Genomic DNA, 22996 nt, shown 5'->3' on the forward strand with positions numbered 1-22996 from the left:
TTCCCCCCCAAAAAAAAGCTATTGACCTTTTGGCCTCTGTGAATGAATGTGTAATAATAAATGACAGGCTACCATGTCTGTTGAGGCATTTTTTCCAACAGAGACAAAAACTAAACCAAAACAAAGCTGTTATTTTGCTTTTCTGTTGCTGGTGCGGCCCACTTGAGTTCAGACCGGTTGAATGTGGCCCCCAAACCAGAATGAGTTTGACACCCCTGTTGTAGACTTTCATGAAGATCACTTGTCCAAAGTTTTCTTTTCCCATACTGTGGTGGCCATCCCATAATAATTTCCAAACTTCCTTTGGATATTCCTGACATGTGTGATTCGGTCATGTTGGTGTATTTTTGGACAGTTTCTCTCTCTGTGATTCCGGGTAGTATGCGCGTGCAAAGTGTGGTGGGTTTTAACGGAGGGGGGGTCAAACCGTTGCTGAAAGGCGCAGTGAGAAAGCAGAACTGAGACAGACAATCTGGTCTTTGGACTGCTGTGGGACAGAACTATGCAGGTAAAATGTAATTAAAAAAAAGTGGTTCTTGACACGTTTGTGTGTTATCTGCAACATCCGGCTGTCCAGAATCACAGAACCGCGTGATGTGAGGTTTTTGGTTGGACTCCTGGAACAGTACAAGGCTGCAAACGATTTAATGTCAGAGGAAATTCGATAAATAAAAGTGAATCGTACTAAAAAACACCTAAAAGCACTCCGAGCCACTGCCTCAGGTCTAAACTGGACTGCCAGCTCTGGGTCAGAACATGGAGCAGCACAGCAGCTGCGTGGGAGTATAAAGGCACTTTCCTGTTTGATGTGAGACAAAACTAAAGCGACTTCTAGGTTTTTAAGCCATAGTTGGAGGAAATGGACTCAGCTGTAGCTTTGACAGAGCTCTGGTAAAGCTACAGGACTGATGGACCCAAAACGGTTCTGTTCTACTGGAGCTAAAGAGTTTCTGCAGGTAGAAAGCTGTCGGCTGCTCCGCATCTGCTCCCAACACAATCGTACTGTGTTGCCATGCCAACGCTGAACACAGGATGTCAGTGTTGCTCAGCTCCTCAGCAAACCAGGTGACAGATGAATGGGGTTTGGCCTCAAACAGAATTCACTTTTCAGACTCTGGTGAGAAGAGGCTTCCACACATCCAGTCATCGTCAAAACAAAGCTTTGTCTCCAGGATTCCTGCTCTGGGTCTCTTTCCTGTGCAAAGAAAAAACCCATTTTGTCGCCAAAATATTCTAAAATCTGAAAAATACTGATGCTCAGTACGGCAGCTAAAACATTTATTAACAAATGTTTTACTTTCTAACATATTCAAACATTCTATGATTTATTTTTACTTTATTTATCTACATTTTAAAAAAAGTCTTTCTTAACCTGAAATGCATTAGAAATCAAAGGAGAGCATCTTTAGCATGTTATGCTCACCCAAGCCTTTCTTCCATATTTGTTCATATTGTTTGGGTTTTTTCTGAATGAAAGACTTTGTGAGCGTTCATAGATGTTTGCTGACGGATGGGAGCAGCTTCACGGTCGGAGTTCATCAGGTCAGTGTTGGCACAGCCGCAGGAAGAGCTGCTTTGTTTTCAAAGGCCCGACGTTTGTCATCAGGTCAGAAAAAACCCCATTGATGGTGAAGAGAAACGCTGCATATATGTGGAGAGAATCGGAAGTCTTTTGAGGGAAAGACTCACGGTGGTTGATGTTCTCACAAAAACAGTTTGGGGTTCTTATCAGATTTCTGGATGTTCCAAAACAGTTAGAGGGTCAGCAGGAGAGCGTTGACCGCAGGGCAGTGGAGATGGTGGACAACCAAAAACTGTATCAGAGAACTGGACCGAGCGAGTGTGACGGCGTCCATAGATGAGGGTTTACTTCCGGCTCCAACCAAATGAAGTCGGTTCAGCTGCCTCTTCATTTGTAACACTGAAATCTGTCAAATGTGAGACCACCCATTGTTATTGAGGCATCCAATTGATCGAGTTCATAACTTAAATATTTTACATTACAGGAAAAACAATTTCAAGAGAGAAAAAATTAGGATTATCGAGAAGATGTTAAAAAAAAAGCATCAGATCAAGAATGGTTCTTCTGACCAATAGAATGACTGAGTAACAGCAGTTTTTCTCTGTAGAAGTCTATGGGGGGCTGCAGGCTGGTGCAGTGGTTAGCGCTCTTGCCCAAGTTCCGGCAGGGGGACCTGGAACAGAAGCCGATGGGGCATGAGTGGGTTTCGTTTTCTCAGGGGACTCCGGCTTCCTCCCACCGTCCAAAAACCTGTTCAGAGGTTAATTGGTTACTCTAAATTGTCCCTAGGTGTGAATTTGTGGCCCTGCGACAGACTGGCGACCTGTCCAGGATGTCCCCTGCCTTCGTCCACAAGTGGCCGAGATGGGCTCCCTGACCCTGAAAGGGAAAAAACGGGTTGGAAGACGTCTATGGGATTTTGGCTTCTTGTAGACATTGCAGCCATCGAACACTTCCTATGTGGAATGCCAGGGGGAGGGGTCACTCAGTCCAGGTCTCGTATACGGTCAATGTGGAGAGCCTGATCTCCACAGTAGACAGAATCCATCTGCTGACTGTGGAAAGCTTGAGATAGAGCTGACTCTGACGTAGCTGCTGTGCCATCAGCGTCATCAGACCTATTAGATCCAACATAGGCTGGACTTTAGCACTTACTTTTACGCAGTCCTGGTTTCTCACCCCAAATGCAACCCCAACACCACAGGAACGTCGTCCTCCAGAACAAGTCCATTTACCTTTTTTGTTGTTTACTCACAAAACTCCCCCATGATGAAACAATCAAAAAAGCATCCATTAACAGCTCAAAAATGAATTACTAATCGCAAACAGAGTTTTGTCGTTCTATGGGAAAAAAATGTAAATGGTGGTTCTTATATCACAGCCTTGGGGCAGCATCGCTTCTCTTAAGGTTTTTAAAACTTGAAAGCTGACAAAAACATTTCTGGTGTGGACATGCTTGTGTGCAGCCTTCCCCCTGATCTTCAAGAGGTCCGGGCCCGAGACCGTCCCTGAAGTCGATGAGGAAAAGTGTTCCTCTGGAAAACCAGTGGTACGTTGATCCCTTCCCTCTCCGTGTTCACGACTTTGAGTCGAGAAAGTCCTCCGCCCGGAGAAGCCTGACTTGTCCTGCTTCCATCGGGTGCAGTCCCAGATTTGCCCTTGAGCTTTATCGTGTCTTTTTTTCATGATACGTCCTCCTCAGACTTCCCAAAGCAGCTCAGCAGATTCTCAGAAAGAGCGCAGTGAGGACTCATCAGCTGCAGTGAAATCTGAGGGCGGCCCGTCTAAGAAGAGGCTGGTTCTGTCCAGCGTTCAGAGGGAGGAGTTCTTGAAATGGGAGGACGCCATCACTCCAAACACACCTCAGGAGGAGGAGCAGGTGGAGGCCTCTTATGTTTGATGCAGGAGTGGCTTCTCCTGCCCTGACTGAAAGACTTACCAACGTTGGCTGTGTTGTTGTTGCTGTTTTATCAGGTGCAAGCAGATGTAGATAAGCTCCAAACAAAGGGATTGCAGAGCCAAAGCCGAGCGTCTTCCCAGTCTGCCTTCCAGGCTTTAGCCAACGCCTTTAGGAGGACGTTTAGCAGGAGTTCCGGCGCTGCTGTCATAATGTTTGTGCAAACTTTTGCTTCGTAGTACAGAAAGCCCCGCTTGGCCATTGGGAGGTGAAGACCTCTTCACTTCAATCCAATCGTTCTTCCTCAACAGGAAACCCAAGCGTGACGGCGTCCGCAAACAGAGGCCCGTGTCTGACGGAGCGTTCACCTTTAGCTCGCTCCTCTGCATTCCAGAGTCGGCAGTGGATGGGAAGAGGCTCAGCGGGCATGGAGCCCAGTGGGTCTCTGTGGGTGCAGATCCCTGGGGGGCGGGGCAGGACCTGCCCTCTTTGTTGCAGAAGGTGGCCATCAGGGACAGCAGAGACTCTGAAGGGGCGTTTGAGGACTCCAGGTCACACCCCCACAAGAGAGTGGACCTGTTCTCATCGCTGCGGATGAGAAGGAAGAGGGACAGCGAGGAGACGGACCAGCAAGCTCAAAATGACATCCAGACCATCCTCTCAAACTTCAGAAACAAAGGTTTGTGCAATGACTCTGCAGATGAACAGCTTCCAGAACAGCTTCCACTCTGAAAATGTTCTTTCTTCAGGGTTTCCAGATTATTTTACTGGGATTAACGGCCGTTTCTGTCCTCGGTATTCAGTGGTTCAACTTAACTACTCAAATATGGACCTCCAAACATGCTCCTTAACAATTCAGCAAATTATCAACGCAGCCCCAATTCATCATACTGCCTCCACCCTGCAACTACAGCTAGGATGAGGTTTAGAGCTGCTTTCACACCAAGCACGATTCATCCAGTTTCAAGGCAAAGTCCATGTACAGATGCGATCGGAGTTCCTACGGCGCGCTTTAGCATCAGGCACAGCGTGGCGGTCTGGCAGCAGCGCATTTGGGGCGTCATGGTGGCAGCGCAGCGCCCAATCATGAACAGTAATCAGCAGGTGGAGGCGAATCTGATCATTTTACTCTATAACTTTATGGTAGTTTTCTTGTTTCCATTAAGACGATTTATATTCCCTTCCCATCCCTGCTGCTGAGAGCTCGGATCTTGCGGCCTGCCCAGCATATTTTCTACGTCACAAATAAGCTCTTTTCCAATCTGCTACTCATTAACAACCATTTGAATAAATAAAAACCTAGAATTGGAATTTGAAGATTAACTTTCTTAATATCGGTCCTCCATCATCTAAAAAATACCACAAGAACAGGATTTTCTTTAAAGAATCTTGCACTTTAGGAATTTTCCATGTTTGAGAACTTCTGTCTTTGCTTCTTCTTATGGAGAGACAGTGAAACAAAACATTGTCCAAGAAGTCAGATCCTAAAAATGAACCACTTTATTCATTCTAGTCAGAGTTCATCAAGATGAAACCTGTACCTTTTTGGTAAAGACCCTTCTAATAGTGCAATGACGACCAAATCCTTTTTAACAAGGACATTTTAAATCTATTCTTTAGAGCTTCACCTTTACGTTAGAAATAAAAGCTTCTTGGACTTCTGTCTTTAGCTTCCAGCCAGAAGAATCTGGACGAGCTCTCCTCCAGTGAAGATGAAAATGAAAACGTGACATCCAATCCCATGGTTCGTACAAAACGGATCAGATTTATGGGTGCACAGCGACATCCTCTCTGACATGCTCCACCTTCCTTCTTCCAGCTGCATGCAGAGAAGAGCCAGAAGAAGCGGGAAAGGGTGGCGGCCCTGCAGGCGAAGCGAGAACAGCTGAAGAGGCTGCATCGAGCTCAGGTGCAGCTCTGCTTTAGATCCTGTTTGTGCAGAGAGCCCATGGAACAGGATTCAACTTCTAGGTTCTGCAGCACCGTGAGATGCAGACTGGACATGAATTGAGCTCTGGCTGCTCCCCGTCTCTGCTGCAATAGAGAACATAAACATCTTTACTTTTTGAAGTACAGCTGTTTAGTTGTTTCAGTGTTGCCATTTGACCATAAATCCCTTTCTAAAGAGAAGAAAATGAGATGTCGGATTTTTCCAAAGCAGATATGATTGCTTGACATGTGAGGAACCTCAGACAAAGAAAAAACTCAAATATTCCTGATAAGCCAGATGAGACGATGTGGGGATGGGTTGTTTGCTGATGAGACCAAGTAGAAGAAGGTTCTTCCATTTTGACTAGAGCCGGTTTCTGCTGACGACATCCTTCCTGTGTCGTCATTGTGCAGGTGATCCAGAGACAGCTGGAGGAAGTTGGAGAGAAGCAACGCGAGATCGAGGAGCGAGGAGTGCAGATGGAGAAGATCATCAGAGGAGAAACGGGTGAACAGCAGCCGCTTCCTTAAAACCTTCACAGCTGTCTCCACTGATCTTTGTCTCAGCTCCCGGTGGGGATTTGATGCAGTTCATTGAACTTCATGTGAAAGTCCTCAGTCTGTTAGACGCTTTTCTGTGAGAAAGGGTTGCCTTGTGAAGCTTCTCTGCACAGTTAACAGCTTCACTCACAGCAGACACTCAGACTCCATTGCTGCTTCCTCTCTCCACAGAAACAGCCTTTGTGTTCAGTTTCAATCAAGAGGGTGATTGTTGCTGCAGCTTTTTGAACATCTTTCTCTGTCTTCACTTTTCATTTCGGCCTCCTCTTCCTCACAGACTCACCTGAACCAGAGGACGGCGATGAAGCCCAGCTCTATCAGTCCTGGTTTAAACTTGTTCTGGAGAAGAACCGGCTGGCTCGCTACGAGTCTGAACTCATGATTTTGTGAGTGGCACACACTCACACTCACACACAGCAACACCACAGACTGAACTGAGTGACTCCTCCCCCTGGCCTCGCAAACAGGAAGTACCCGCTGGCTCCAAGACGCCAAAATAAAGAAATAAACAGCTATTATTCAGTCCCTGTATTGGTCAGAATAACCATTCTTGCTCTTTTATTTTTTTTTTCAAGCTGGGCAATACCCATATCACAAAAGATAGTGAAAATTGCAATTAATGGTTGCCTTAAATGTGTTAAAACAATCTTATGGCAGCTTGAAGTATTTAACAAATCAAATAAATCCATTTATGCATTTGACCTATAGGATGGACTCCTTTACATCATTGACCAATCAGATGGAGCCCTTTCATGTTAGATGCTTGTCTCCCATGTAGACTAGTTTCATCTGGAGTTTAATTGAAGTCATGCTGACTTTTATTTAAATTAAACTTCTTCTTTCTCTTTCGGCTTTTCCCATCAGGGGTCGCCACAGCGAATCATCCTTTTCCACCTCACTCTATCATGGACATCTTCTACCCTAACATTAGCCAACTTCATGTCCTCTGTTAAGACATCCATGTATCTCCTCTTTGGCCGTCCTCTTGCCCTCCTGCCAGGCAGCTCCATCTCCAACATCCTTCTACCAATATATCCACTATCCCTCCTCTGAACATGTCCAAACCATCTCAGTCTGGCTTCTCTGACTTTGTCGCTGACACAGGCAACATGAGCCGTCCCTCTGATGTACTCGTTCCTTATCCTGTCTAACCTGGTCACTCCTAAGGAGAACCTCAACATCTTCATCTCCGCTACCTCCATCTCAGCCTCTTGTCTCTGTCTCACTGCTACCGTCTCTAACCCATAGAGCAGAGCTGGTCTCACCACTGTCTTGTACACCTTTCCTTTGAGTCTTGCTGACACTCTTCTGTCACACAACACTCCTGACACTTTCCTCCACCCGCTCCAACCTGCCTGCACTCGCCTCTTCACCTCTTTTCCACACTCCCCATCACACTGAACTGTTGACCCCAAGTACTTAAACTCCTGCACCTTCTCCACCTCAGCCCCCTGTAACCTAACGCTTCTACCTTGATCCCTCTCGTTCAGACACATGTATTCTGTCTTACTACGACTGACCTTCATGCCTCTTCTTTCCAGAGCAAACCTCCACCTCTCTAGCTGTTCCTCCACCTGCTCTCTACTCTCACTGCAAATTACAATGTCATCCGCAAACATCATTGTCCAGGGAGATTCCTGTCTTACCTCGTCTGTCAGCCTGTCCATCAACATAGCAAACAAAAAAGGGCTCAAAGCTGATCCTTGGTGTAGTCCCACCTCCACCTTGAACTCCTCTGTCTGACCTACAGCACATCTCACCACCGTCATACTTCTCTCATACATGTCCTGAACTACTCTGACATACTTCTCTGCCACTCCAGACGACCTCATACAGTACCACAGCTCCTCCCTCGGCACCCTGTCATACGCCTTCTCTAAATCTACGAACACACAATGCAGCTCCTTCTGACCTTCTCTGTACTTTTCCATCAACATTCTCAAAGCAAAAATGGCATCAGTGGTGCTCTTACGGGGCATGAAACCATACTGCTGCTCACAGATCTCCACCTTCTTCCTAAGCCTGGCTTCCACTACTCTTTCCCACAGCTTCATTGTGTGGCTCATCAACTTTATTCCTCTATAGTTGCTGCAGTTCTGCGTGTCACCCTTGTTCTTAAAGATCGGAACCAGAACGCTTCTCCTCCATTCCTCAGGCATCTTCTCACTCTCTAAAATCCTATTGAACAACCTTGTTAGAAATTCCACTGCTGTCTCTCCTAGGCACTTCCATACCTCCACAGGTACGTCATCAGGACCAACGGCCTTTCCGCTCTTCATCCTTTTCAGAGCCTTCCTAACCTCCTCCTTTCCAATCTCTGCTACTTCCTGCTCCACAACAACCACATCTTCCTCCCTTCTTTCCCTGTCATTTTCCACGTTCATCAGCTCCTCAAAATACTCCTTCCATCTTTTCTGTACACTCTCCTGGGTTGTTAGCACCTTTCCATCTCTGTCCTTAATCACCCTTATCTGTTGCACGTCCTTCCCATCTCTGTCTCTCTGTCTGGCTAGCCTGTACAAGTCCTTCTCTCCTTCCTTTGTGTCTAACCTGTCATATAGCTCATCGTAAGCCTTCTGTTTGGCCTTTGCCACCTCTCTCTTCACTCTACGCTGCGCTTCCTTGTACTCCTGTCTACCTTCCTCAGTCCTTTCTACATCCCACTTCCTTTTAGCCAACCTCTTCCTCTGGACGCATTCCTGTACTTCCTCATTCCACCACCAAGTCTCTTTACCGTCTTTCCTCTTTCCAGATGACACACCTAGCACCTTCCTACCTGTTTCCCTGATAATCTCTGCTGTAGTTTCCCAGTCATCTGGAAGCTCATCCTGACCACCCAGGACCTGTCTCAACTTCTGCCTAAATTCCTCACAAGTTTCTTCATTCTGTAGCTTCCACCACTTGGTCTTCTTTTCTGTTTTCCCTCTCTTCTTCTTCCTGGCCTCCAGAGTCATCTTACACACCACCATGCGGTGCTGTCTGGCTACACTCTCTCCTACCACCACTTTGCAGTCAATAACCTCTCTCAAATGACCTCGTCTACATAGGATGTAGTCCACCTGGGTACTCCTACCTCCACTTCTGTATGTCACTCTATGTTCCTCTCTCTTCTGGAAGTAAGTGTTGACTACAGCCATTTCCATCCTCTTCGCAAAGTCCACCACCATCTGTCCCTCCAGATTCCTTTCCTTCACACCAAACCTGCCCATCACCTCCTCATCACCTCTATTGCCCTCACCAACATGCCCATTAAAGTCTGCTCCAATAACAACTCTCTCTCCTCTGGGGAAACTCTCTATGACCTCATCCAACTCACTCCAGAATCTCTCCTTCACTTCTAACTCACAGCCAACCTGTGGCGCATACCCACTGACTACATTCACCATCACCCCTTCAATTTCTAACTTTAAGCTCATCATCCTGTCTGAGACTCTTTTCACCTCTAGAACGCTGTTTACAAACTCCCCCTTCAGAATCACTCCTACCCCATTTCTCTTCCTATCAACACCATGATAGAACAGTTTGTATCCTCCTCCAATACTACGTGCCTTGCTGCCCTTCCACCTTGTCTCCTGCACACACAGTACATCTACCTTCCTTCTCTCCATCATGTCTGCCAGCTCTCTGCCTTTCCCTGTCATTGTGCCAACGTTAAGAGTCCCTATTCTCAAACCTATGTTCCTGCCTTTTCCCTTCTCTCTCTGGCCACGTGCCCTTCTGCCTCCCCTCTTTCTTCGACCAACAGTAGTCAAATTTCCACCGACACCCTGTAGGTTAACAGCATCGGTGGCGGTCGTTGTTAACCCGGGCCTCGACCGATCCGGTATGTCTAAAGTGTTGTGGATGATTCGCATGGTATTTTGGCAATTTTTACGCCGGATGCCCTTCCTGACGCAACCCTCTCTATTTATCCGGGCTTGGGACCGGCACAGAGGCAACTGGCTTGCAACCCCTGTGGCTAGATTTTTTATTTAAATTAAACTGTTGCAGTGAAATGGAAATGATGTTTTTGGTTGTTTTGCTATTTGTTCATGTGTCGTCATGGCGATATTGATCACTAATATGGCAAGTTTTTCCTCGTATTGTGCAGCCCTAGCCTGGAGCAAGATTCACCAGATTTACACCGCTCTGACATTTTGCACTAAGACTCTTCTAACATGCACTAGTAAACAGTAGGAAGGGGGGGAAAAACAAGCCCCTCCCTGCTTGTGCAGTGTAAACATCATGAACTAAACGCGCGTTCTTGAACACGGTCACATGCCCGCTGTGTCCGTGGCTTTAGATGCAGCATGTGTGTGAAGATGCTGTATGAGGAGAAATCGACCTACAGGGGTTTGAGACCGGACATGCCTTGTGCTAATGTTTCCGAGCAGTTTAGATCTGACCGTTTCTCCTTCACCTCAGCGCTCAGGAGCTCCAACTGGAGGACAGTCAGAGCCGCCTGCAGCAGGAGCTTCGACACAGGATGGCCGTGGAGGGTAAGGCTCTTATTGTGAAACGGTGTCATCGGACAGTGACCACGTGCTCAGTTGTGCTGTACATCTTAGACACGAAGAAGAGTGCCTCGGAGCTGCAGGAGGAGCAGGAGATCCTGGCTCAGATCATGAGCACGGTGGAGAAGCGGGACACTCTGGTCTCCATCCTGGAGGAGCAGAGACTGAAGGAGCGGGCCGAAGACAAGGACCTGGAGACCCTGGTTCTGTCCAAAGGCTTCGAGTTCCACTGGGGTCAAGGAAATGACAGCTGGGGGCGGTAAACACAGGAGCTGTGGGCCCACCACACCGGATCACGTCCAGCAATGTGACAGGCATCCACCCGTCCCACACTGGAATATCTCTGCTGGTGAAGCCTCACTGCTTCACTTCTTCAACCTATCAAGTCTGTGTGAATCCTTTCCCAAGCCTCCATGAATGGACATGCATGTGTTTTCCTGATTTTAACTCAATCTGCCACGTCTGTCTCCACGGCAGTCGATGTTTACACACGTTTTAACCCGGAGACAAGTCTTCACACTGCACACCTCCTTTGCCTTTATGTTTTTAATCATTCATATCATCAGATGTGAATTTTAAAATGTAGCATTGGTTATACATTCATGTTTTAAAACTGAAAAAGAATGCAGTGAGATGTGCATGCTGTCGTTGCAAACTGCTGTTTTGATTATTTAAAATATAAAGGAATCTTAAATAAAATTTCTATTTTTAAACAAATGATGGGTATGTGTACATAACTGTGTTGGCTAAAGCCAGATCAACCAAATGTACCGGAACTGTAACTGCATCACTACTTGAAAACACAAAAAATAAAATTACCACCTCGGTTTTGTTTTTTAATTTAGGGTTTCTACTTTAATCAGACTTTTTGATTCAAACACTCATTAAACATAGAGCAGAGACAGCTTATAAACAGCTTGAAACTTCATTTGAAAAGGCAACGCAGTATAGCATGACTGACTAGATGTAGTGCATTCTATGCATAAATATATAGAAATGTATATCTGATTAGCAGATATTTTGTCTTAGAAGTTTGTGTTTAGTAAACTTATTTAGCCGCTGAGTGCTCCTTAGACACCATAATTGTGCCCACCTTGATCTCAACTACCTTTTTTGTGTCTTTTAACACGTTCTTGTGACAATTTTCTGACATGTTAAGAAAGATGAGCTTAAAAGTGCATTCTTGTTTTTTTTCCCCTTTAAATTCAAATTGGGAATCAGGAGCAAAAAGAAAAATGCCAAGATGGTATCAGCCTTAATGGGCGGACTACAAGCTCTGGGGAGGGGAAGGGGGGTCGGGGTTGCTTGCACCAACTGTCTCGCCCACAACTCAGAGGTGAATTTCTAATGAATTTCTTCCACTCTGCAGACACTATGTCCTGCCTTTTTCTTTGTGTTTGGCTAAAAACTGCATAATCATAAGAAACACTGGGAAGGGTTTTAGAACAGATCAAAAGATGTTTGGAGGACTTTGAATCGGCTCCTATGTTGTTTGTGAATGTTAAATGGACTTGTACCTATCACATTTAGTGTTTAAACACCCCCCCCCCCCCCCCAAAAAAAAAAAAACCCTGCTCCAAGCAGTTTTATTTATTTTTTATAAAAATCTATATGGAGGTGTGATCGTACAGTTGGTTGTGCGCTGAATTATTACTAAACTATTGCTGAGTGATTTTAATAAATGTCAGTAAAGAGACTTCTGGTTCTTTTCTTCCCGCCGTCGCTCGTGCCCCCCGCGCGCCTCCGTGGAGGAGGAGGGGCTTCTCCACGTCGGGACAAATGTCTGGAATTCCGTTTCCGCTTTAGGGAGTGGACTCCGATATTTTGTTCCCTCTTGCCCTAAAGTTGACGTCTTTTTGGGGGGCAGTTTTTCCACCAACTGTCCGGGATTTAACCGTCAAACATGGCGTCCTCTCCTCAAAAATCTCCGTCTTCTCCAAAATCCCCGACGCCCAAATCTCCGTCCACCAGGAAGAAGGATGACTCTTTCCTGGGAAAACTTGGTGGAACTTTGGCAAGAAGAAAAAAAGCAAAGGAAGGTAAAGAAAAGGAAAGCATTCAAAGACGACGTATTGTCCTTTTTATATCATGTGATTTAGTCCAAAGCTTTGACTCCACGTCTGCGGTTAAACCGCACAAAACGCATTTGGACTTGGTACCCAAAGTTTAACAGACTTGGACTAAAACTCGTCACACTTTGAAACTTTAAATGTCGTCACAGAGAAAGTGTTTTCCACGGGGGGTGTTTTTTTTGTAGCCGCGGGCTGCATTTATCCATGTAAGGAGTTGAAGCCTCCATTACTGTGAGGAATTTGTAAGCAGGGGCGGTCCCACCGCGGCGGAGATGCGGGCTCCTCCTCCACCCCCCCCCCCCCACCACCACCACACATCCACATGTATACATGCATCCTATTTGGCCAGTGTTTTACACATGTGGACTCCCTATGGGTCACACACCAACAAGTTCTGCCATAACGATGAGGAACGCCACGTTTTTAAGATAAGATAGATAGATAGATAGATAGATAGATAGATAGATAGATAGATAGATAGATAGATAGATAGATAGATATAGATAGACAACTTTATTTATCCATTTGGGAGGTTCCCGCATGGAAATTGACATCTCCATCGCATACAGCACTGGTTGACATGCATATAGGAAAAGGAAAAAGCAGCACAGTGACTACAAAAATTAGAAGATTAGAACAGTAAGAAACAATTTAAATATCTACAAAAACAGCATATTCCAAAAAAAAAAAGGTCATTCCGGCCCAGGTCAAAACCGTCTAAATCCTGAAACCATCACTGATTCATGTTGTCTTTTTCTGATCTGGTCGCTCTGAAGACATTTCAGCTTTTTTAACTACTGATCACAGGAGACACAATTCCCCTTGACTGTATTTATGTCACTCAGCAGCAGTCCTGGACTGTTTCAAAGCTCATCTTTTGTACTGCGACTGTGAGCCGAACAGCATTCTCAAAAACACTTTTTATTCTTATTTAACCTTTATTTTTTACCAGGAAGTCACTTGAGATAAAAGCTCTTTTTGGGGAGAGACCTCGCCAAGGGGCATTGGCACACAAACAAACATAACAACTTGAAAATCAAACTTTATTAAAAATCAGCTGAAGAATAGCATGTTAGATAGATAGATGACTTTATTAATCCCACAATGGGGAAATTTCATTTATCTGTGGCAGCAACACGACATTCAGAAATAATCTATATAATATAACATCAATAAAGGACATCACAAATGACATTTATATTAGATACTTAAAAATATTACTAAAATTATTAGGAAAAATTATTATCAAAAATGAGATTCTTATTAAATAAAGAAATAAATATTAAATAAATACAGCTGCAAAAGTGTAAAAAACATGCGGTCTGCAAAACATGTAAACTGTAAAAAAACATTACAAATTTTTTCAAAATACAGAAATAACTAATGAAGTTCACACCAAGAACAAAAACAAACAACTGTTCAGGAACAAAAAACAATTTAAAATTGAAAAACAACAACTACAACAAAAAGTAAATGAATCAATGACTAAACAGAAAAACACCCCTGGGACCGTGGAGTGTCACTTTGACACGGTGTTGTACAGTCTGATGGCTGTGGGGAGGAATGACCTGCGGTAGCGCTCCTTCTTACACTGAGGGTGCAACAGTCTTGTGCTGAAGGAGCTGGTCAGCGCCTCTACAGTTTGGTGTAGGGGGTGGGAGGGGTTATCCATGATGGATGTCAGCTTAGCTAACATCCTCCTGTCCGCCACCTCCTCGATGGACTCAAGTGTGCAGCCCAGGACAGAGCCGGCCCTCCTAACCAGTTTGTTAAGCCTCTTCAAGTCTCTGCCTGCACTGCCCCCCGCCCAGCACACAATTCCATAAAGGACCACTGAGGCCACCACAGTGTCGTAAAAGGTCCTCAGCAGCTGTCTGCACACGCCAAAGGACCTCAGTCTCCTCAGCAGGTGGAGGCGACTCTGGCCCTTCCTGTACAGAGCATCGGTGTTGTTGGACCAGTCCAGTCTGTTGTTCAGGTGAACATCCAGATATTTAAATGTGTCCACGACCTCAATGTCTGAACCCTGGATGTTCACCGGTGACTGTGATGGTGAGGACCTCTTGAAGTCCAGGATCAGCTCCTTTGTCTTGCTGGTGTTAAGCAGCAGGTGGTTAACTTCACACCAGCTAACAAAGTCAGTGATGACCCCCCTGGACTCCTGCTCACCCCCCCCGATACACAGCCCACAATGGCACTGTCGTCTGAGAACTTCTGCAGATGACAGTGGTGGGAGTCGTAGGTGAAGCCTGATGTGTACAGGGTAAACAGGAATCGGGAGAGCACAGTCCCTTGAGGTGCCCCCGTGCTGCAGACCACCACATCAGACACACAGTCACGCAGCCTCACAAACTGTGGCCTGTCTGTGAGGTAGTTGATGGTCCAAGCAACCAGATGTTGGTCCACACCTGCAACCTCCAGCTTCCTCCTCAGCAGTGATGGCCGGATGGTGTTGAAAGCACTGGAGAAATCAAAAAACATGACTCTCACAGTGCTCCCAGGGGCCTCCAGGTGAGACAGGGCCCGATGCTGCAGGTAGATGATGGCGTCATCCACCCCGATGCCTGGTCGATATGCAAACTGCAGCGGGTCCAGTGCTGAGCTCACCTGAGTGCGGAGATGGCTGAGGATGATCCTCTCCATAGCCTTCATCAGGTGGGAAGTCAAGGCGACAGGTCTGAAGTGGTTCGGTTCCGTAGGACGAGGTACCTTCGGAACCGGAACCAGGCAGGAAGTCCTCCAGAAGACTGGTACCTTCTCCAGTCTGAGGCTCATATTAAATATGAACAGCATCACCACACAGAGCTGGTCTGCACACTCCCTGAGGAGCCTGGAGGTGATGCTGTCAGGGCCTGTTGCCTTCCTGGCCTTTGTTCTCCTTAACTCCATCCTAACCTGATTCAGGGTGAGGCAGAGGGGGGTTGGAGGATGGGTGGGCGGTGGCTGGTCTGGTGCTGTGAGTCGTTGGGGGGGTCCCTTTGCTTCTGTTGGAAGAAGGGGAGAGTGGACTGTTTGGTGCTGAGGTGGTAACAGCTGCAGCTGGGAGGAGACGCCTGAGCTGGAAAGGTGTGAAGAGGGGGCCGAGTGGGTTGTGTTCACCCTTTGGTGACAAACTCAGAAAGCGTTGTTTTAAAGCAGCTTAGGCAGATGAGAGTTCTGAGCACTGATCCATGAGAGAGGAGGAGCAGCCCAGGAAAGAGCTGTGTGGATCCTGGGAACAGACAGGAGAAGCCGTGTGAGGAGCGGGAGTTGTATCCAGGAGACGGCATAAGTACGATGGTAGTTTTCCAAGAGAGGCAGAGAGGACAGCTCCCAGTGACGGGTCCTGCTGGCACCTATTAGCCATTGAAAAGGAATTTTGGGGCATAGTGAATGACTCTCCAAAAAATGATGACATCACAGCTGAGGAAACTGTAATAAAAAAAGGGGGGGGGGGGTCTAAAATCTCCTATGGATTTCAAAAAAACATTTCAAAATCCACTAGCGAAACCAATACAACTTTTCAAACTATTATGGGATTGCCACAAGCTTGATGGTCATTTTGCAACAAAGTGTGACATTTGGGGATTTCCACATTTTCCCTCAGTATGGGAAAAGGAAACTTTGATCTTTACAAAATTTCACTAATTTCTATCTACAAACAGAACTGAAGTTTTGTGACCTTTGACCTCAAGAAAAACACCTTTAGCACCTTCTGCAAATGTAAACTCCTGATCTATTGGCTCCTAACTCTTTGAGCATGATTGGGAAACTGCTCCAGATTAGAGCTTTTGGAATCAGGAGCTGTGAATTTTGAGGCGAGTCCTCAAAGGTGGCGGCCTCCTGTTGCTTGCACTTTTTTTACCGCGATATTGTGAAGCTTTAACACACGAAATGCTGGTCCAAGCTGAACGAAACAATATGACATACAATATGAACCTATGAAGAATGTGGGCGTGGTTAACAAAGACATCTGTTGCCAAGGAAATCCATACATTTACATTTTGCAAATTCTTCTGAAAATTGCATAGACCTGTTTATCTCACCAAGACGTAAAATGGTTGCTATGGAGATAAAACCAACAGAAAAGCTGCCGTTTGTGAGACTTTTTTCTTCTTCTTTTTCAAGAATTTGCCAGATTCAGCCCTGACCAGGGTGGCAGGGGCAGAGGGGGAGAGTAAGGCGGGTGTGAGGGCAGGTCATATGGGGGGGCGGCGAGGCTAAGGGAGGGTATTCCCGGCGGACCAGACTCCCTTGTTGCTTTAATTTTTGTTCTATTCTCATTAAGACTTGTTTTCATTACAAATTGTAGACATGTCAGTAAAAGTAAAAGTAGGACCCCAGTGATTGTTTGATACCATCCAGCTGAGCTCTTTCACTTGAGGCAACAGCCGGAGTGAAACCTGCATCTGTTTTTGGAAACCGGGAGGTTCCGTGTTGTCCGGTCCAGCCAGGATGGAGATGAGGAGCTGCAGAACAGATGTCAAATAAGCCCCAATGAAACACGTGTGATAAACCTGGTTAATCCTGAAAGAGCCGTGAGATGTTTGCATGTTCAACAGTCATCATGCAGACATCTGATCAGGACTGAGGTTGTGCAGAATTCGTTGTTGTTTTGTGATACACGTCTTCCGACCTCCCCAGGTGAAAGTTTTTTTTGTTTTTTGCATATTGGGATCAGTGGACGTCGTACGCTCTGCACTCTTTGGCCTCATCTATTAAAAACCTGTAGAATTATAGCGTTTCTTTGGAAAATATCCAGACTTTTAAAGAAAATATCCCTAAAGGCCCGTTCACACCGGGACGAATTTCGTGCGCGATTTTCGCCGACGTTTAACGCCTCGTGACTAAACAAAGGGCACCAATGGGAGTGTGCACACCGACGCGAAAAAACGCCACGCGACAAAGCGTCAAAAAAAAAACGCCTCGGGTTGTTTTTTTTTTTTTTGACGCGTCGCGTCGAAATCTATTCGACCAATGAGAATGGCGCTTTTGCACACATGTCTGGAGCCTCTGAAGTTACAGTAAAACACAACTTGGGGGGGCTCAAACACAAAACTGCCTTGCTGAGCACACATACCAGCGAAGAAGATAGACACCAAGTAGCGTCTACACTGCCGCGAAGAAATAATGACGGACATTCTAAAATATCCCTGAACCAAGCACCAGTTGGAGCTACTGGTGCTTGAAATATTCATGTTTTCTTTGTTTGATTCGGACAAGCGCATAAATACTTGCTCTCTTCTTCTGAGGGAAAAGCGACTTTAAGAAGCGTAAAGTTGCGCAGCGCCACCTTGTGTATAGGAGTATTTCTGTTTACATTAAGCGCCATCTAATGTCAGGGAAGGAAATTGCATGTTCGCTCGGCTCATCGTCAGCGAAAATCGCCTGGGTGTGAACACAAAAAACGTGGCGAAAAACGCCTGGCGAATATTCGTCCCGGTGTGTACGGTTAAGTCCTCTGATGAAAGTTGACCTGAGCGCTTCAGGCAGGAGTAGGATGGCGTTCAGGGCGGGAGGCCAGGCTTTATCGTGGAAGGAGAAAGGTCTGGGCCGTTTGGATGATTGTTTAGTGTCACTCAGTTTGCTCCGTCACAGCTGAGCCCTGGTTTATGTCCGTGTGAAACCACATTAAAGTGGGGCTGGCCGGTAGAAACGCAGAGCAGTGTATGGGACGTCTGCAAAGTGTTCCAGTGATTTGATGGAAAGCGTGGGCTGGACCGCTGCCGGGCTGATGGTTGAATAAATTGAAGTCTGCGCGACGTTTATGACAGCCGCTGTTTAGGGGGAGGGGGGCGTTAGAAGAGACGCTATCAAAAACTAGAGGAAAAACTGGGAGGATGTGGAGGTTTAAGGCGAGAGAAGGTCAGAAGGTTTGAGCGCATGGGTGCAGGCCGCTGCAGCACGTGAGCGCAGAAAGGAGAGCTTTACCCCGGTGTTGGGGTGGATGTCAGCGGGAGAGCCAGCTCCGTGGAGGAGAAGCTGCTGACCAGGAGGGGATGCTTAGTGGACGGAGGCAGAGATGGGCTGTGGAGCGCTCTGCCCTCCAGGTAGGACGCCGTTTGGGCGTGTGACGTGCTCTTGTGTAACATTCAACATGAGGCTTTTTACTGCGATAAGTGCATGTCCTGGTTTTGTGATGAAGGGGGAGGAGTGATGTGCTGTGAGGACACCGTGTCTCTGAGTCCTCTTCTGTCTGCTGCTGAACGGCATCTTTACCATCACACTGGAGAAACAGCTGTTCAAACACAATATCACCTAAATAACTGAAGTGATGATTGCTGTGATCCCCGTGCTCTAATTAAGGAGGTGTGACTGTAATGCGGCTGCAGCACGGCTGGAGTCCAATTTTATTATTAGTAGGGGGTGTTTTTTCATTCTATTCAGTTTCTGTCTCACCAAAATATAGCAGCTACAACTCTTCTTAAAGCTGGTAAAAGAAAAAACAAGTTTATTCCCTCCATAGGACAAATAGTTTTCATTTGTCTGAAGCAAGTTAAGAATTCTACTCCTGCTGTTGGATTTAGTTGGTCTAACTTCTTTTGGCCTGATCTCCAACCCCTCCCTGATCGTGTTTCTGTCTGGATTTATCGGTTAACTAAAGAAAAGACAAAGTGAGTTCAGTGAAATCAACTGGATGTGTAGGAAGAACTGTAAGCTGACCTGCAGTCTGGTGTAGAGCCCTGCGCGGGACTATTTTCTTCATCCCGCTCCCGCCCGCACCCGCCAAATTTCTGACCAATCCCGCCCGCTCCCGCAACGTATGCGTTACACTCCCGCCCGCACCCGCAAAACTCATAGAATTTAGTCCCGCACAGTAATAGAGATGCATTGATTTTGTATCGTCTCCCGTCCCGCAGAAAAAAACACGTATTTTTATTGATATTATTAAAGAGATTCATATCCCTCCTCCAGCCTCATCTTTTCATGCATTCCTCTTTTGTGTAATGTGCAACATAATCATTAAATATATTTTCACAAATCCTGTTCGGTAAAAAAAGTGTGCGTGTGTCCGCGACATTGTTTGTCCACGACAGACGGCCTGAAGCGCGCTGAACCAGCTGGGATAGATGCAGGTCAAAGTCATTTGCAGGAAGAAAAACATTGTAATGGTTCAACAGAGCTGAAAATCTATGAATTAATTTTTTCCTGACGGAAAAATACTTTTTTTTTTTTTAGCTTCAGCCTTTTCCCGTTTTTGCTGTTTTGCGCCTCAGTGTGGCATCGAAACGCAGATCTGAACACGATGAACCTCGTTTGAGGTTCTTTTCTGCTTCATCAACTGACATCATGTCCCTGTCAGGAAACCTCTGCTTCTTCCTTATCCCGCGCAGTGTTGCCAGATAGATTGACAGCTCTTTCATCCTTCTGTTGCGCTAGAGCGTTCCGACTAACGTGTTAACCTGCTATGACCGTATTTTGCGCTCTCTGTGGAATACACTGGGAGCGCGGGGAAAATAACTCTAAGCTGCAGAGGATGTGAACAGGTGAACAGGTAGAGAGGAGAAGCATGTAAAGAGGCGGGGGAGGGGCTTTGGCTTCAAACTCTGTCAGAGAGATGGAAACACGGCGTCAGATTGAGACGCAGCTTTCACTGCAGGAGTTGAAGCAGAGACTTTCTCTGGGATGATTCTATGAACTCAAACATGGAAACATGATTATCAAGCAGAACTCTTTAAAATAATAAACCTGATCTCTCCACATTCTTCGTGTCTACCATGCATTGATGCACACATCGCTCCATGCAGCGATCAGACCAGAACTTTAGCTGATAGCTCCGCCCATACGCGACCGCGGTATCAGGCTTTAAAGAACACAATTTCTAAGAGGCGGGGCGGGGCGCTGCACACCCCCAACAACAGGTTAGATGACAGTGGCCATTGGGCGTCTCTACCTGGTGCTTTCACGGAGCTTCAGTACATAAGACTCCAACAGCCGCTCAGCCTAACGTAGTCCACTATTATATATTCATGAGATATTCATGGCAAAACTGATCCCGCAGAGTTTTTTTTTTGCCGCCCGCTCCCGCCCGCAGTACAATTCAAACCGCCCAATCCCGCGAGATTTGCGTTAATCCCAATGCAGCCCTCTAGTCTGGTGGATCTCCACATGTAAGGGAGAAGTTACACTTGAAGCCTTCAGCTACACACTCTGTGAACTTCAGACCAACAATACTTTTAAGACCCCCTCTCAGACTCATTTTGTTATCAAAAGTGTTGTTATGAAGCGCTTGATCAACACGCCAACATGGACTGATGACGAGAACTTTGACACCATGAGAAGTTGGGATGAATTTGATAAAAACGGAAAGACTTTCAGATCACACGAGCAAGAATTTTATTCCCCACAGAACAAAGTGACACTTAGTGAGCCCATCTTAAATGGGATGGTGCTGCAGAACTCAAGAGTTTTTGGGAGGAGGACATGGTTACCATGGTGACTGTGGTTCAACAGGTTGAGGATAATAAGGTGATGGGTTTCTGGAGTGTTTTTCTGAATGCTCCAGATCTCCTCCAAAGGTAAAACTTCAGTCATCGTCCTGCTGATACAGCGGGGGACTTCCATTAGGGAAACATCTGGAGCAGATGTTTAAAGTCTTTGTGGATCTTTCAGGATTCATTGTTCCTTCAAAAAGCATCCAACTGCTAGGGTTGGGCAATTCCCTTAAATTGGCAGTAGACGATGTTTGCAGTAAACCATCGGGATGGATGATGATAACGTCGGGGGGGGGGGTATTTTCAATTTTTCGTTATTATATAATTATTATTCGTTGGGGGCCGGTTTAGCTCGTGCTGGTTTGCGGCGCCTTCCGTCCCCGAAACCAGGGTTCGACTCCGGGCTGCTCCCTGTTCCTTGCTCTACTTCTGTGCAGGTCCCAAGCCTGGTTGCTTTGAGAGGGTTGCATCAGGAAGGGTATCCGGCGTAAAACATTGCCATGTTTATCATGCGACTCGTTCGCTGTGGCGACCCCTGATGGGAAAAGCCGAAAGGGAAACAACATATAATTATTATTCGTTATTTCCATGATCCATTCTATGATCCAGTATAAACTGAGGGAAGTGACTTTAACAAAAAATAAATATGACAAACAAAACAGAAAAGAAGTAGTCCGCTCCTGCGTTTGATCAGTCAAGTGGACTGAGTCTCTGAGCAGACAGACTTTGTGTTTGAGAGAAAGGGGGGATGCTTTGTTACTTGTGCGCTACGTTATGGAGACTTTGGACTGCGATCCGTCCCGCAGCTCTAGGTGACCGAGCTACCGAACTCAGGAGAACCGGGTCCCGACTAAATAAAAGCTGATGTTATTCCCACATATTTACGTGCAGCCAGGATGCAGATTGCAGCATTTCCTGCATGGATTATGGTGTCGACTCGCAGCGTGGCGGGGGCGTGGCAACACGATGGTGTCTCTCCATGGTGATGGCTGGGGGGGGGGCATTCATTAACTGTTTATGACAACTGGACTGAGCGTGACATCATCCATAAAAATGACGTACTTCCAGCTCCAAGTGAATGAAGTCAATTCAGTCGCTGTTTTTTCGCAGAAGGGACGCTTCGGAGCTCGACATTGTCGATAAGCAGTAATTGGTCAAATTGGTCTGAATCATTGCACATGAGAACTGGACTAAGCAACCCCCCCCCCCTCCACCCTCGTGTTGAATAAAGGAAGTGCCTGCTTCCATATACTTCTATAGAGACATAAGGTGCTGTCACTGAGTCATTCTATTGGTCAGAAGAACCATTCTTACCCTGATACCTTTTATTAACATGTTCTTGATCATCTTTTCTTTTCCATGATATTTTTTGCCGTACCACAAGTTATTCAAGTTATAACCTGACCAATCACATGCTTCAATAAAAGTACGTGGTCTCATGTCCGTTTGTGCAAAAGTTTAGTTTGTTGTTTTGGTCTCCCTCATTCAAGCCCATACCATAATATTTCTTCTGCCGAGCTCAACTGCTAGCTGAAACAGTGCAGTCTCACGTCACACGTAAAAGCCTCACTCTGATTGGTCGTTCAAGTTTCATGACCTTTTATTGCTCTTCAGTTTCAAATGCTTTTATTTTTCTGGAAGTGGTGCAAAGTTAGCAGGAGCATTCGGATAGAAGCTCTTGAGCAGTGAAAAAGGAATGCAGGATAAATGGTTTTGATTCCTCTTTTATCAGCTTTTACTGTTTGCTGTTGAGCAGCATCAACAAGCAGCACAACTCTCCGTTCTCCTGCTCCTGCAGTGTTTACGCCCACATTGTGCCCTTTTTTTGGTTGGGGTTAAGCAAAATGATTCTGGATATTTCAGTTTGGTGTCTAAAGGTGTATTTTTTTTAATTGTGTAGAATGAAGCCGGTGTGTTGCGCTGCAGCACGGCTGGATGTTGTCGCTCTGCTGGTAACTTGCAGAATGGAGGAGGTGTCACTCTGCAGGACGATTCTCCTGCAGCTCTGAGCGCATGCAGAAACACGCCGCATGCATGCGCGGCGTGGAGGGTGTTGATTGGGAGGATGCTGCTTCCATGGAGGCAGAGAAATGCACAGGATGTTCACC

At 46.2% G+C, this 22996-nt stretch overlaps 2 protein-coding genes across 9 annotated transcripts in view; both read left to right on the forward strand.

The window, feature by feature from the left end:
• mical2b (microtubule associated monooxygenase, calponin and LIM domain containing 2b) overlaps positions 1 to 11119 on the forward strand; it is a 65646-nt gene extending 54527 nt beyond the window's left edge. For 6 of the 8 annotated variants that reach the window (XM_023955417.2, XM_023955422.2, XM_023955421.2 and 3 more), the window contains 10 exons: positions 2989 to 3071; positions 3225 to 3401; positions 3497 to 3633; positions 3731 to 4098; positions 5090 to 5163; positions 5239 to 5328; positions 5763 to 5856; positions 6187 to 6295; positions 10314 to 10387; positions 10457 to 11119. In XM_023955417.2, coding sequence (XP_023811185.1) covers positions 2989 to 3071; positions 3225 to 3401; positions 3497 to 3633; positions 3731 to 4098; positions 5090 to 5163; positions 5239 to 5328; positions 5763 to 5856; positions 6187 to 6295; positions 10314 to 10387; positions 10457 to 10665 — 1415 coding nt within the window. In that variant the 3' untranslated portion in view covers positions 10666 to 11119. Of the gene's footprint in view, positions 1 to 2988; positions 3072 to 3224; positions 3402 to 3496; positions 3634 to 3730; positions 4099 to 5089; positions 5164 to 5238; positions 5329 to 5762; positions 5857 to 6186; positions 6296 to 6773; positions 6972 to 9654; positions 9733 to 10313; positions 10388 to 10456 lie in introns of those variants that run through there. The other 2 variants (XR_013656257.1, XM_078948186.1) reach the window with 2 other exon arrangements.
• A 1025-nt stretch (positions 11120 to 12144) lies between these two features.
• parvaa (parvin, alpha a) overlaps positions 12145 to 22996 on the forward strand; it is a 34312-nt gene continuing 23460 nt past the window's right edge. The window contains exon 1 of the mRNA XM_023955424.2: positions 12145 to 12441. Coding sequence (XP_023811192.1) covers positions 12306 to 12441 — 136 coding nt within the window. The 5' untranslated portion in view covers positions 12145 to 12305. The remainder of the gene's footprint in view (positions 12442 to 22996) is intronic.

The sequence above is a fragment of the Oryzias latipes genome, chromosome 6, assembly GCF_053564925.1.
Source record: "Oryzias latipes strain Hd-rR chromosome 6, Olatipes_Hd-rR_3.1".
Lineage (NCBI taxonomy): Eukaryota > Metazoa > Chordata > Actinopteri > Beloniformes > Adrianichthyidae > Oryzias > Oryzias latipes.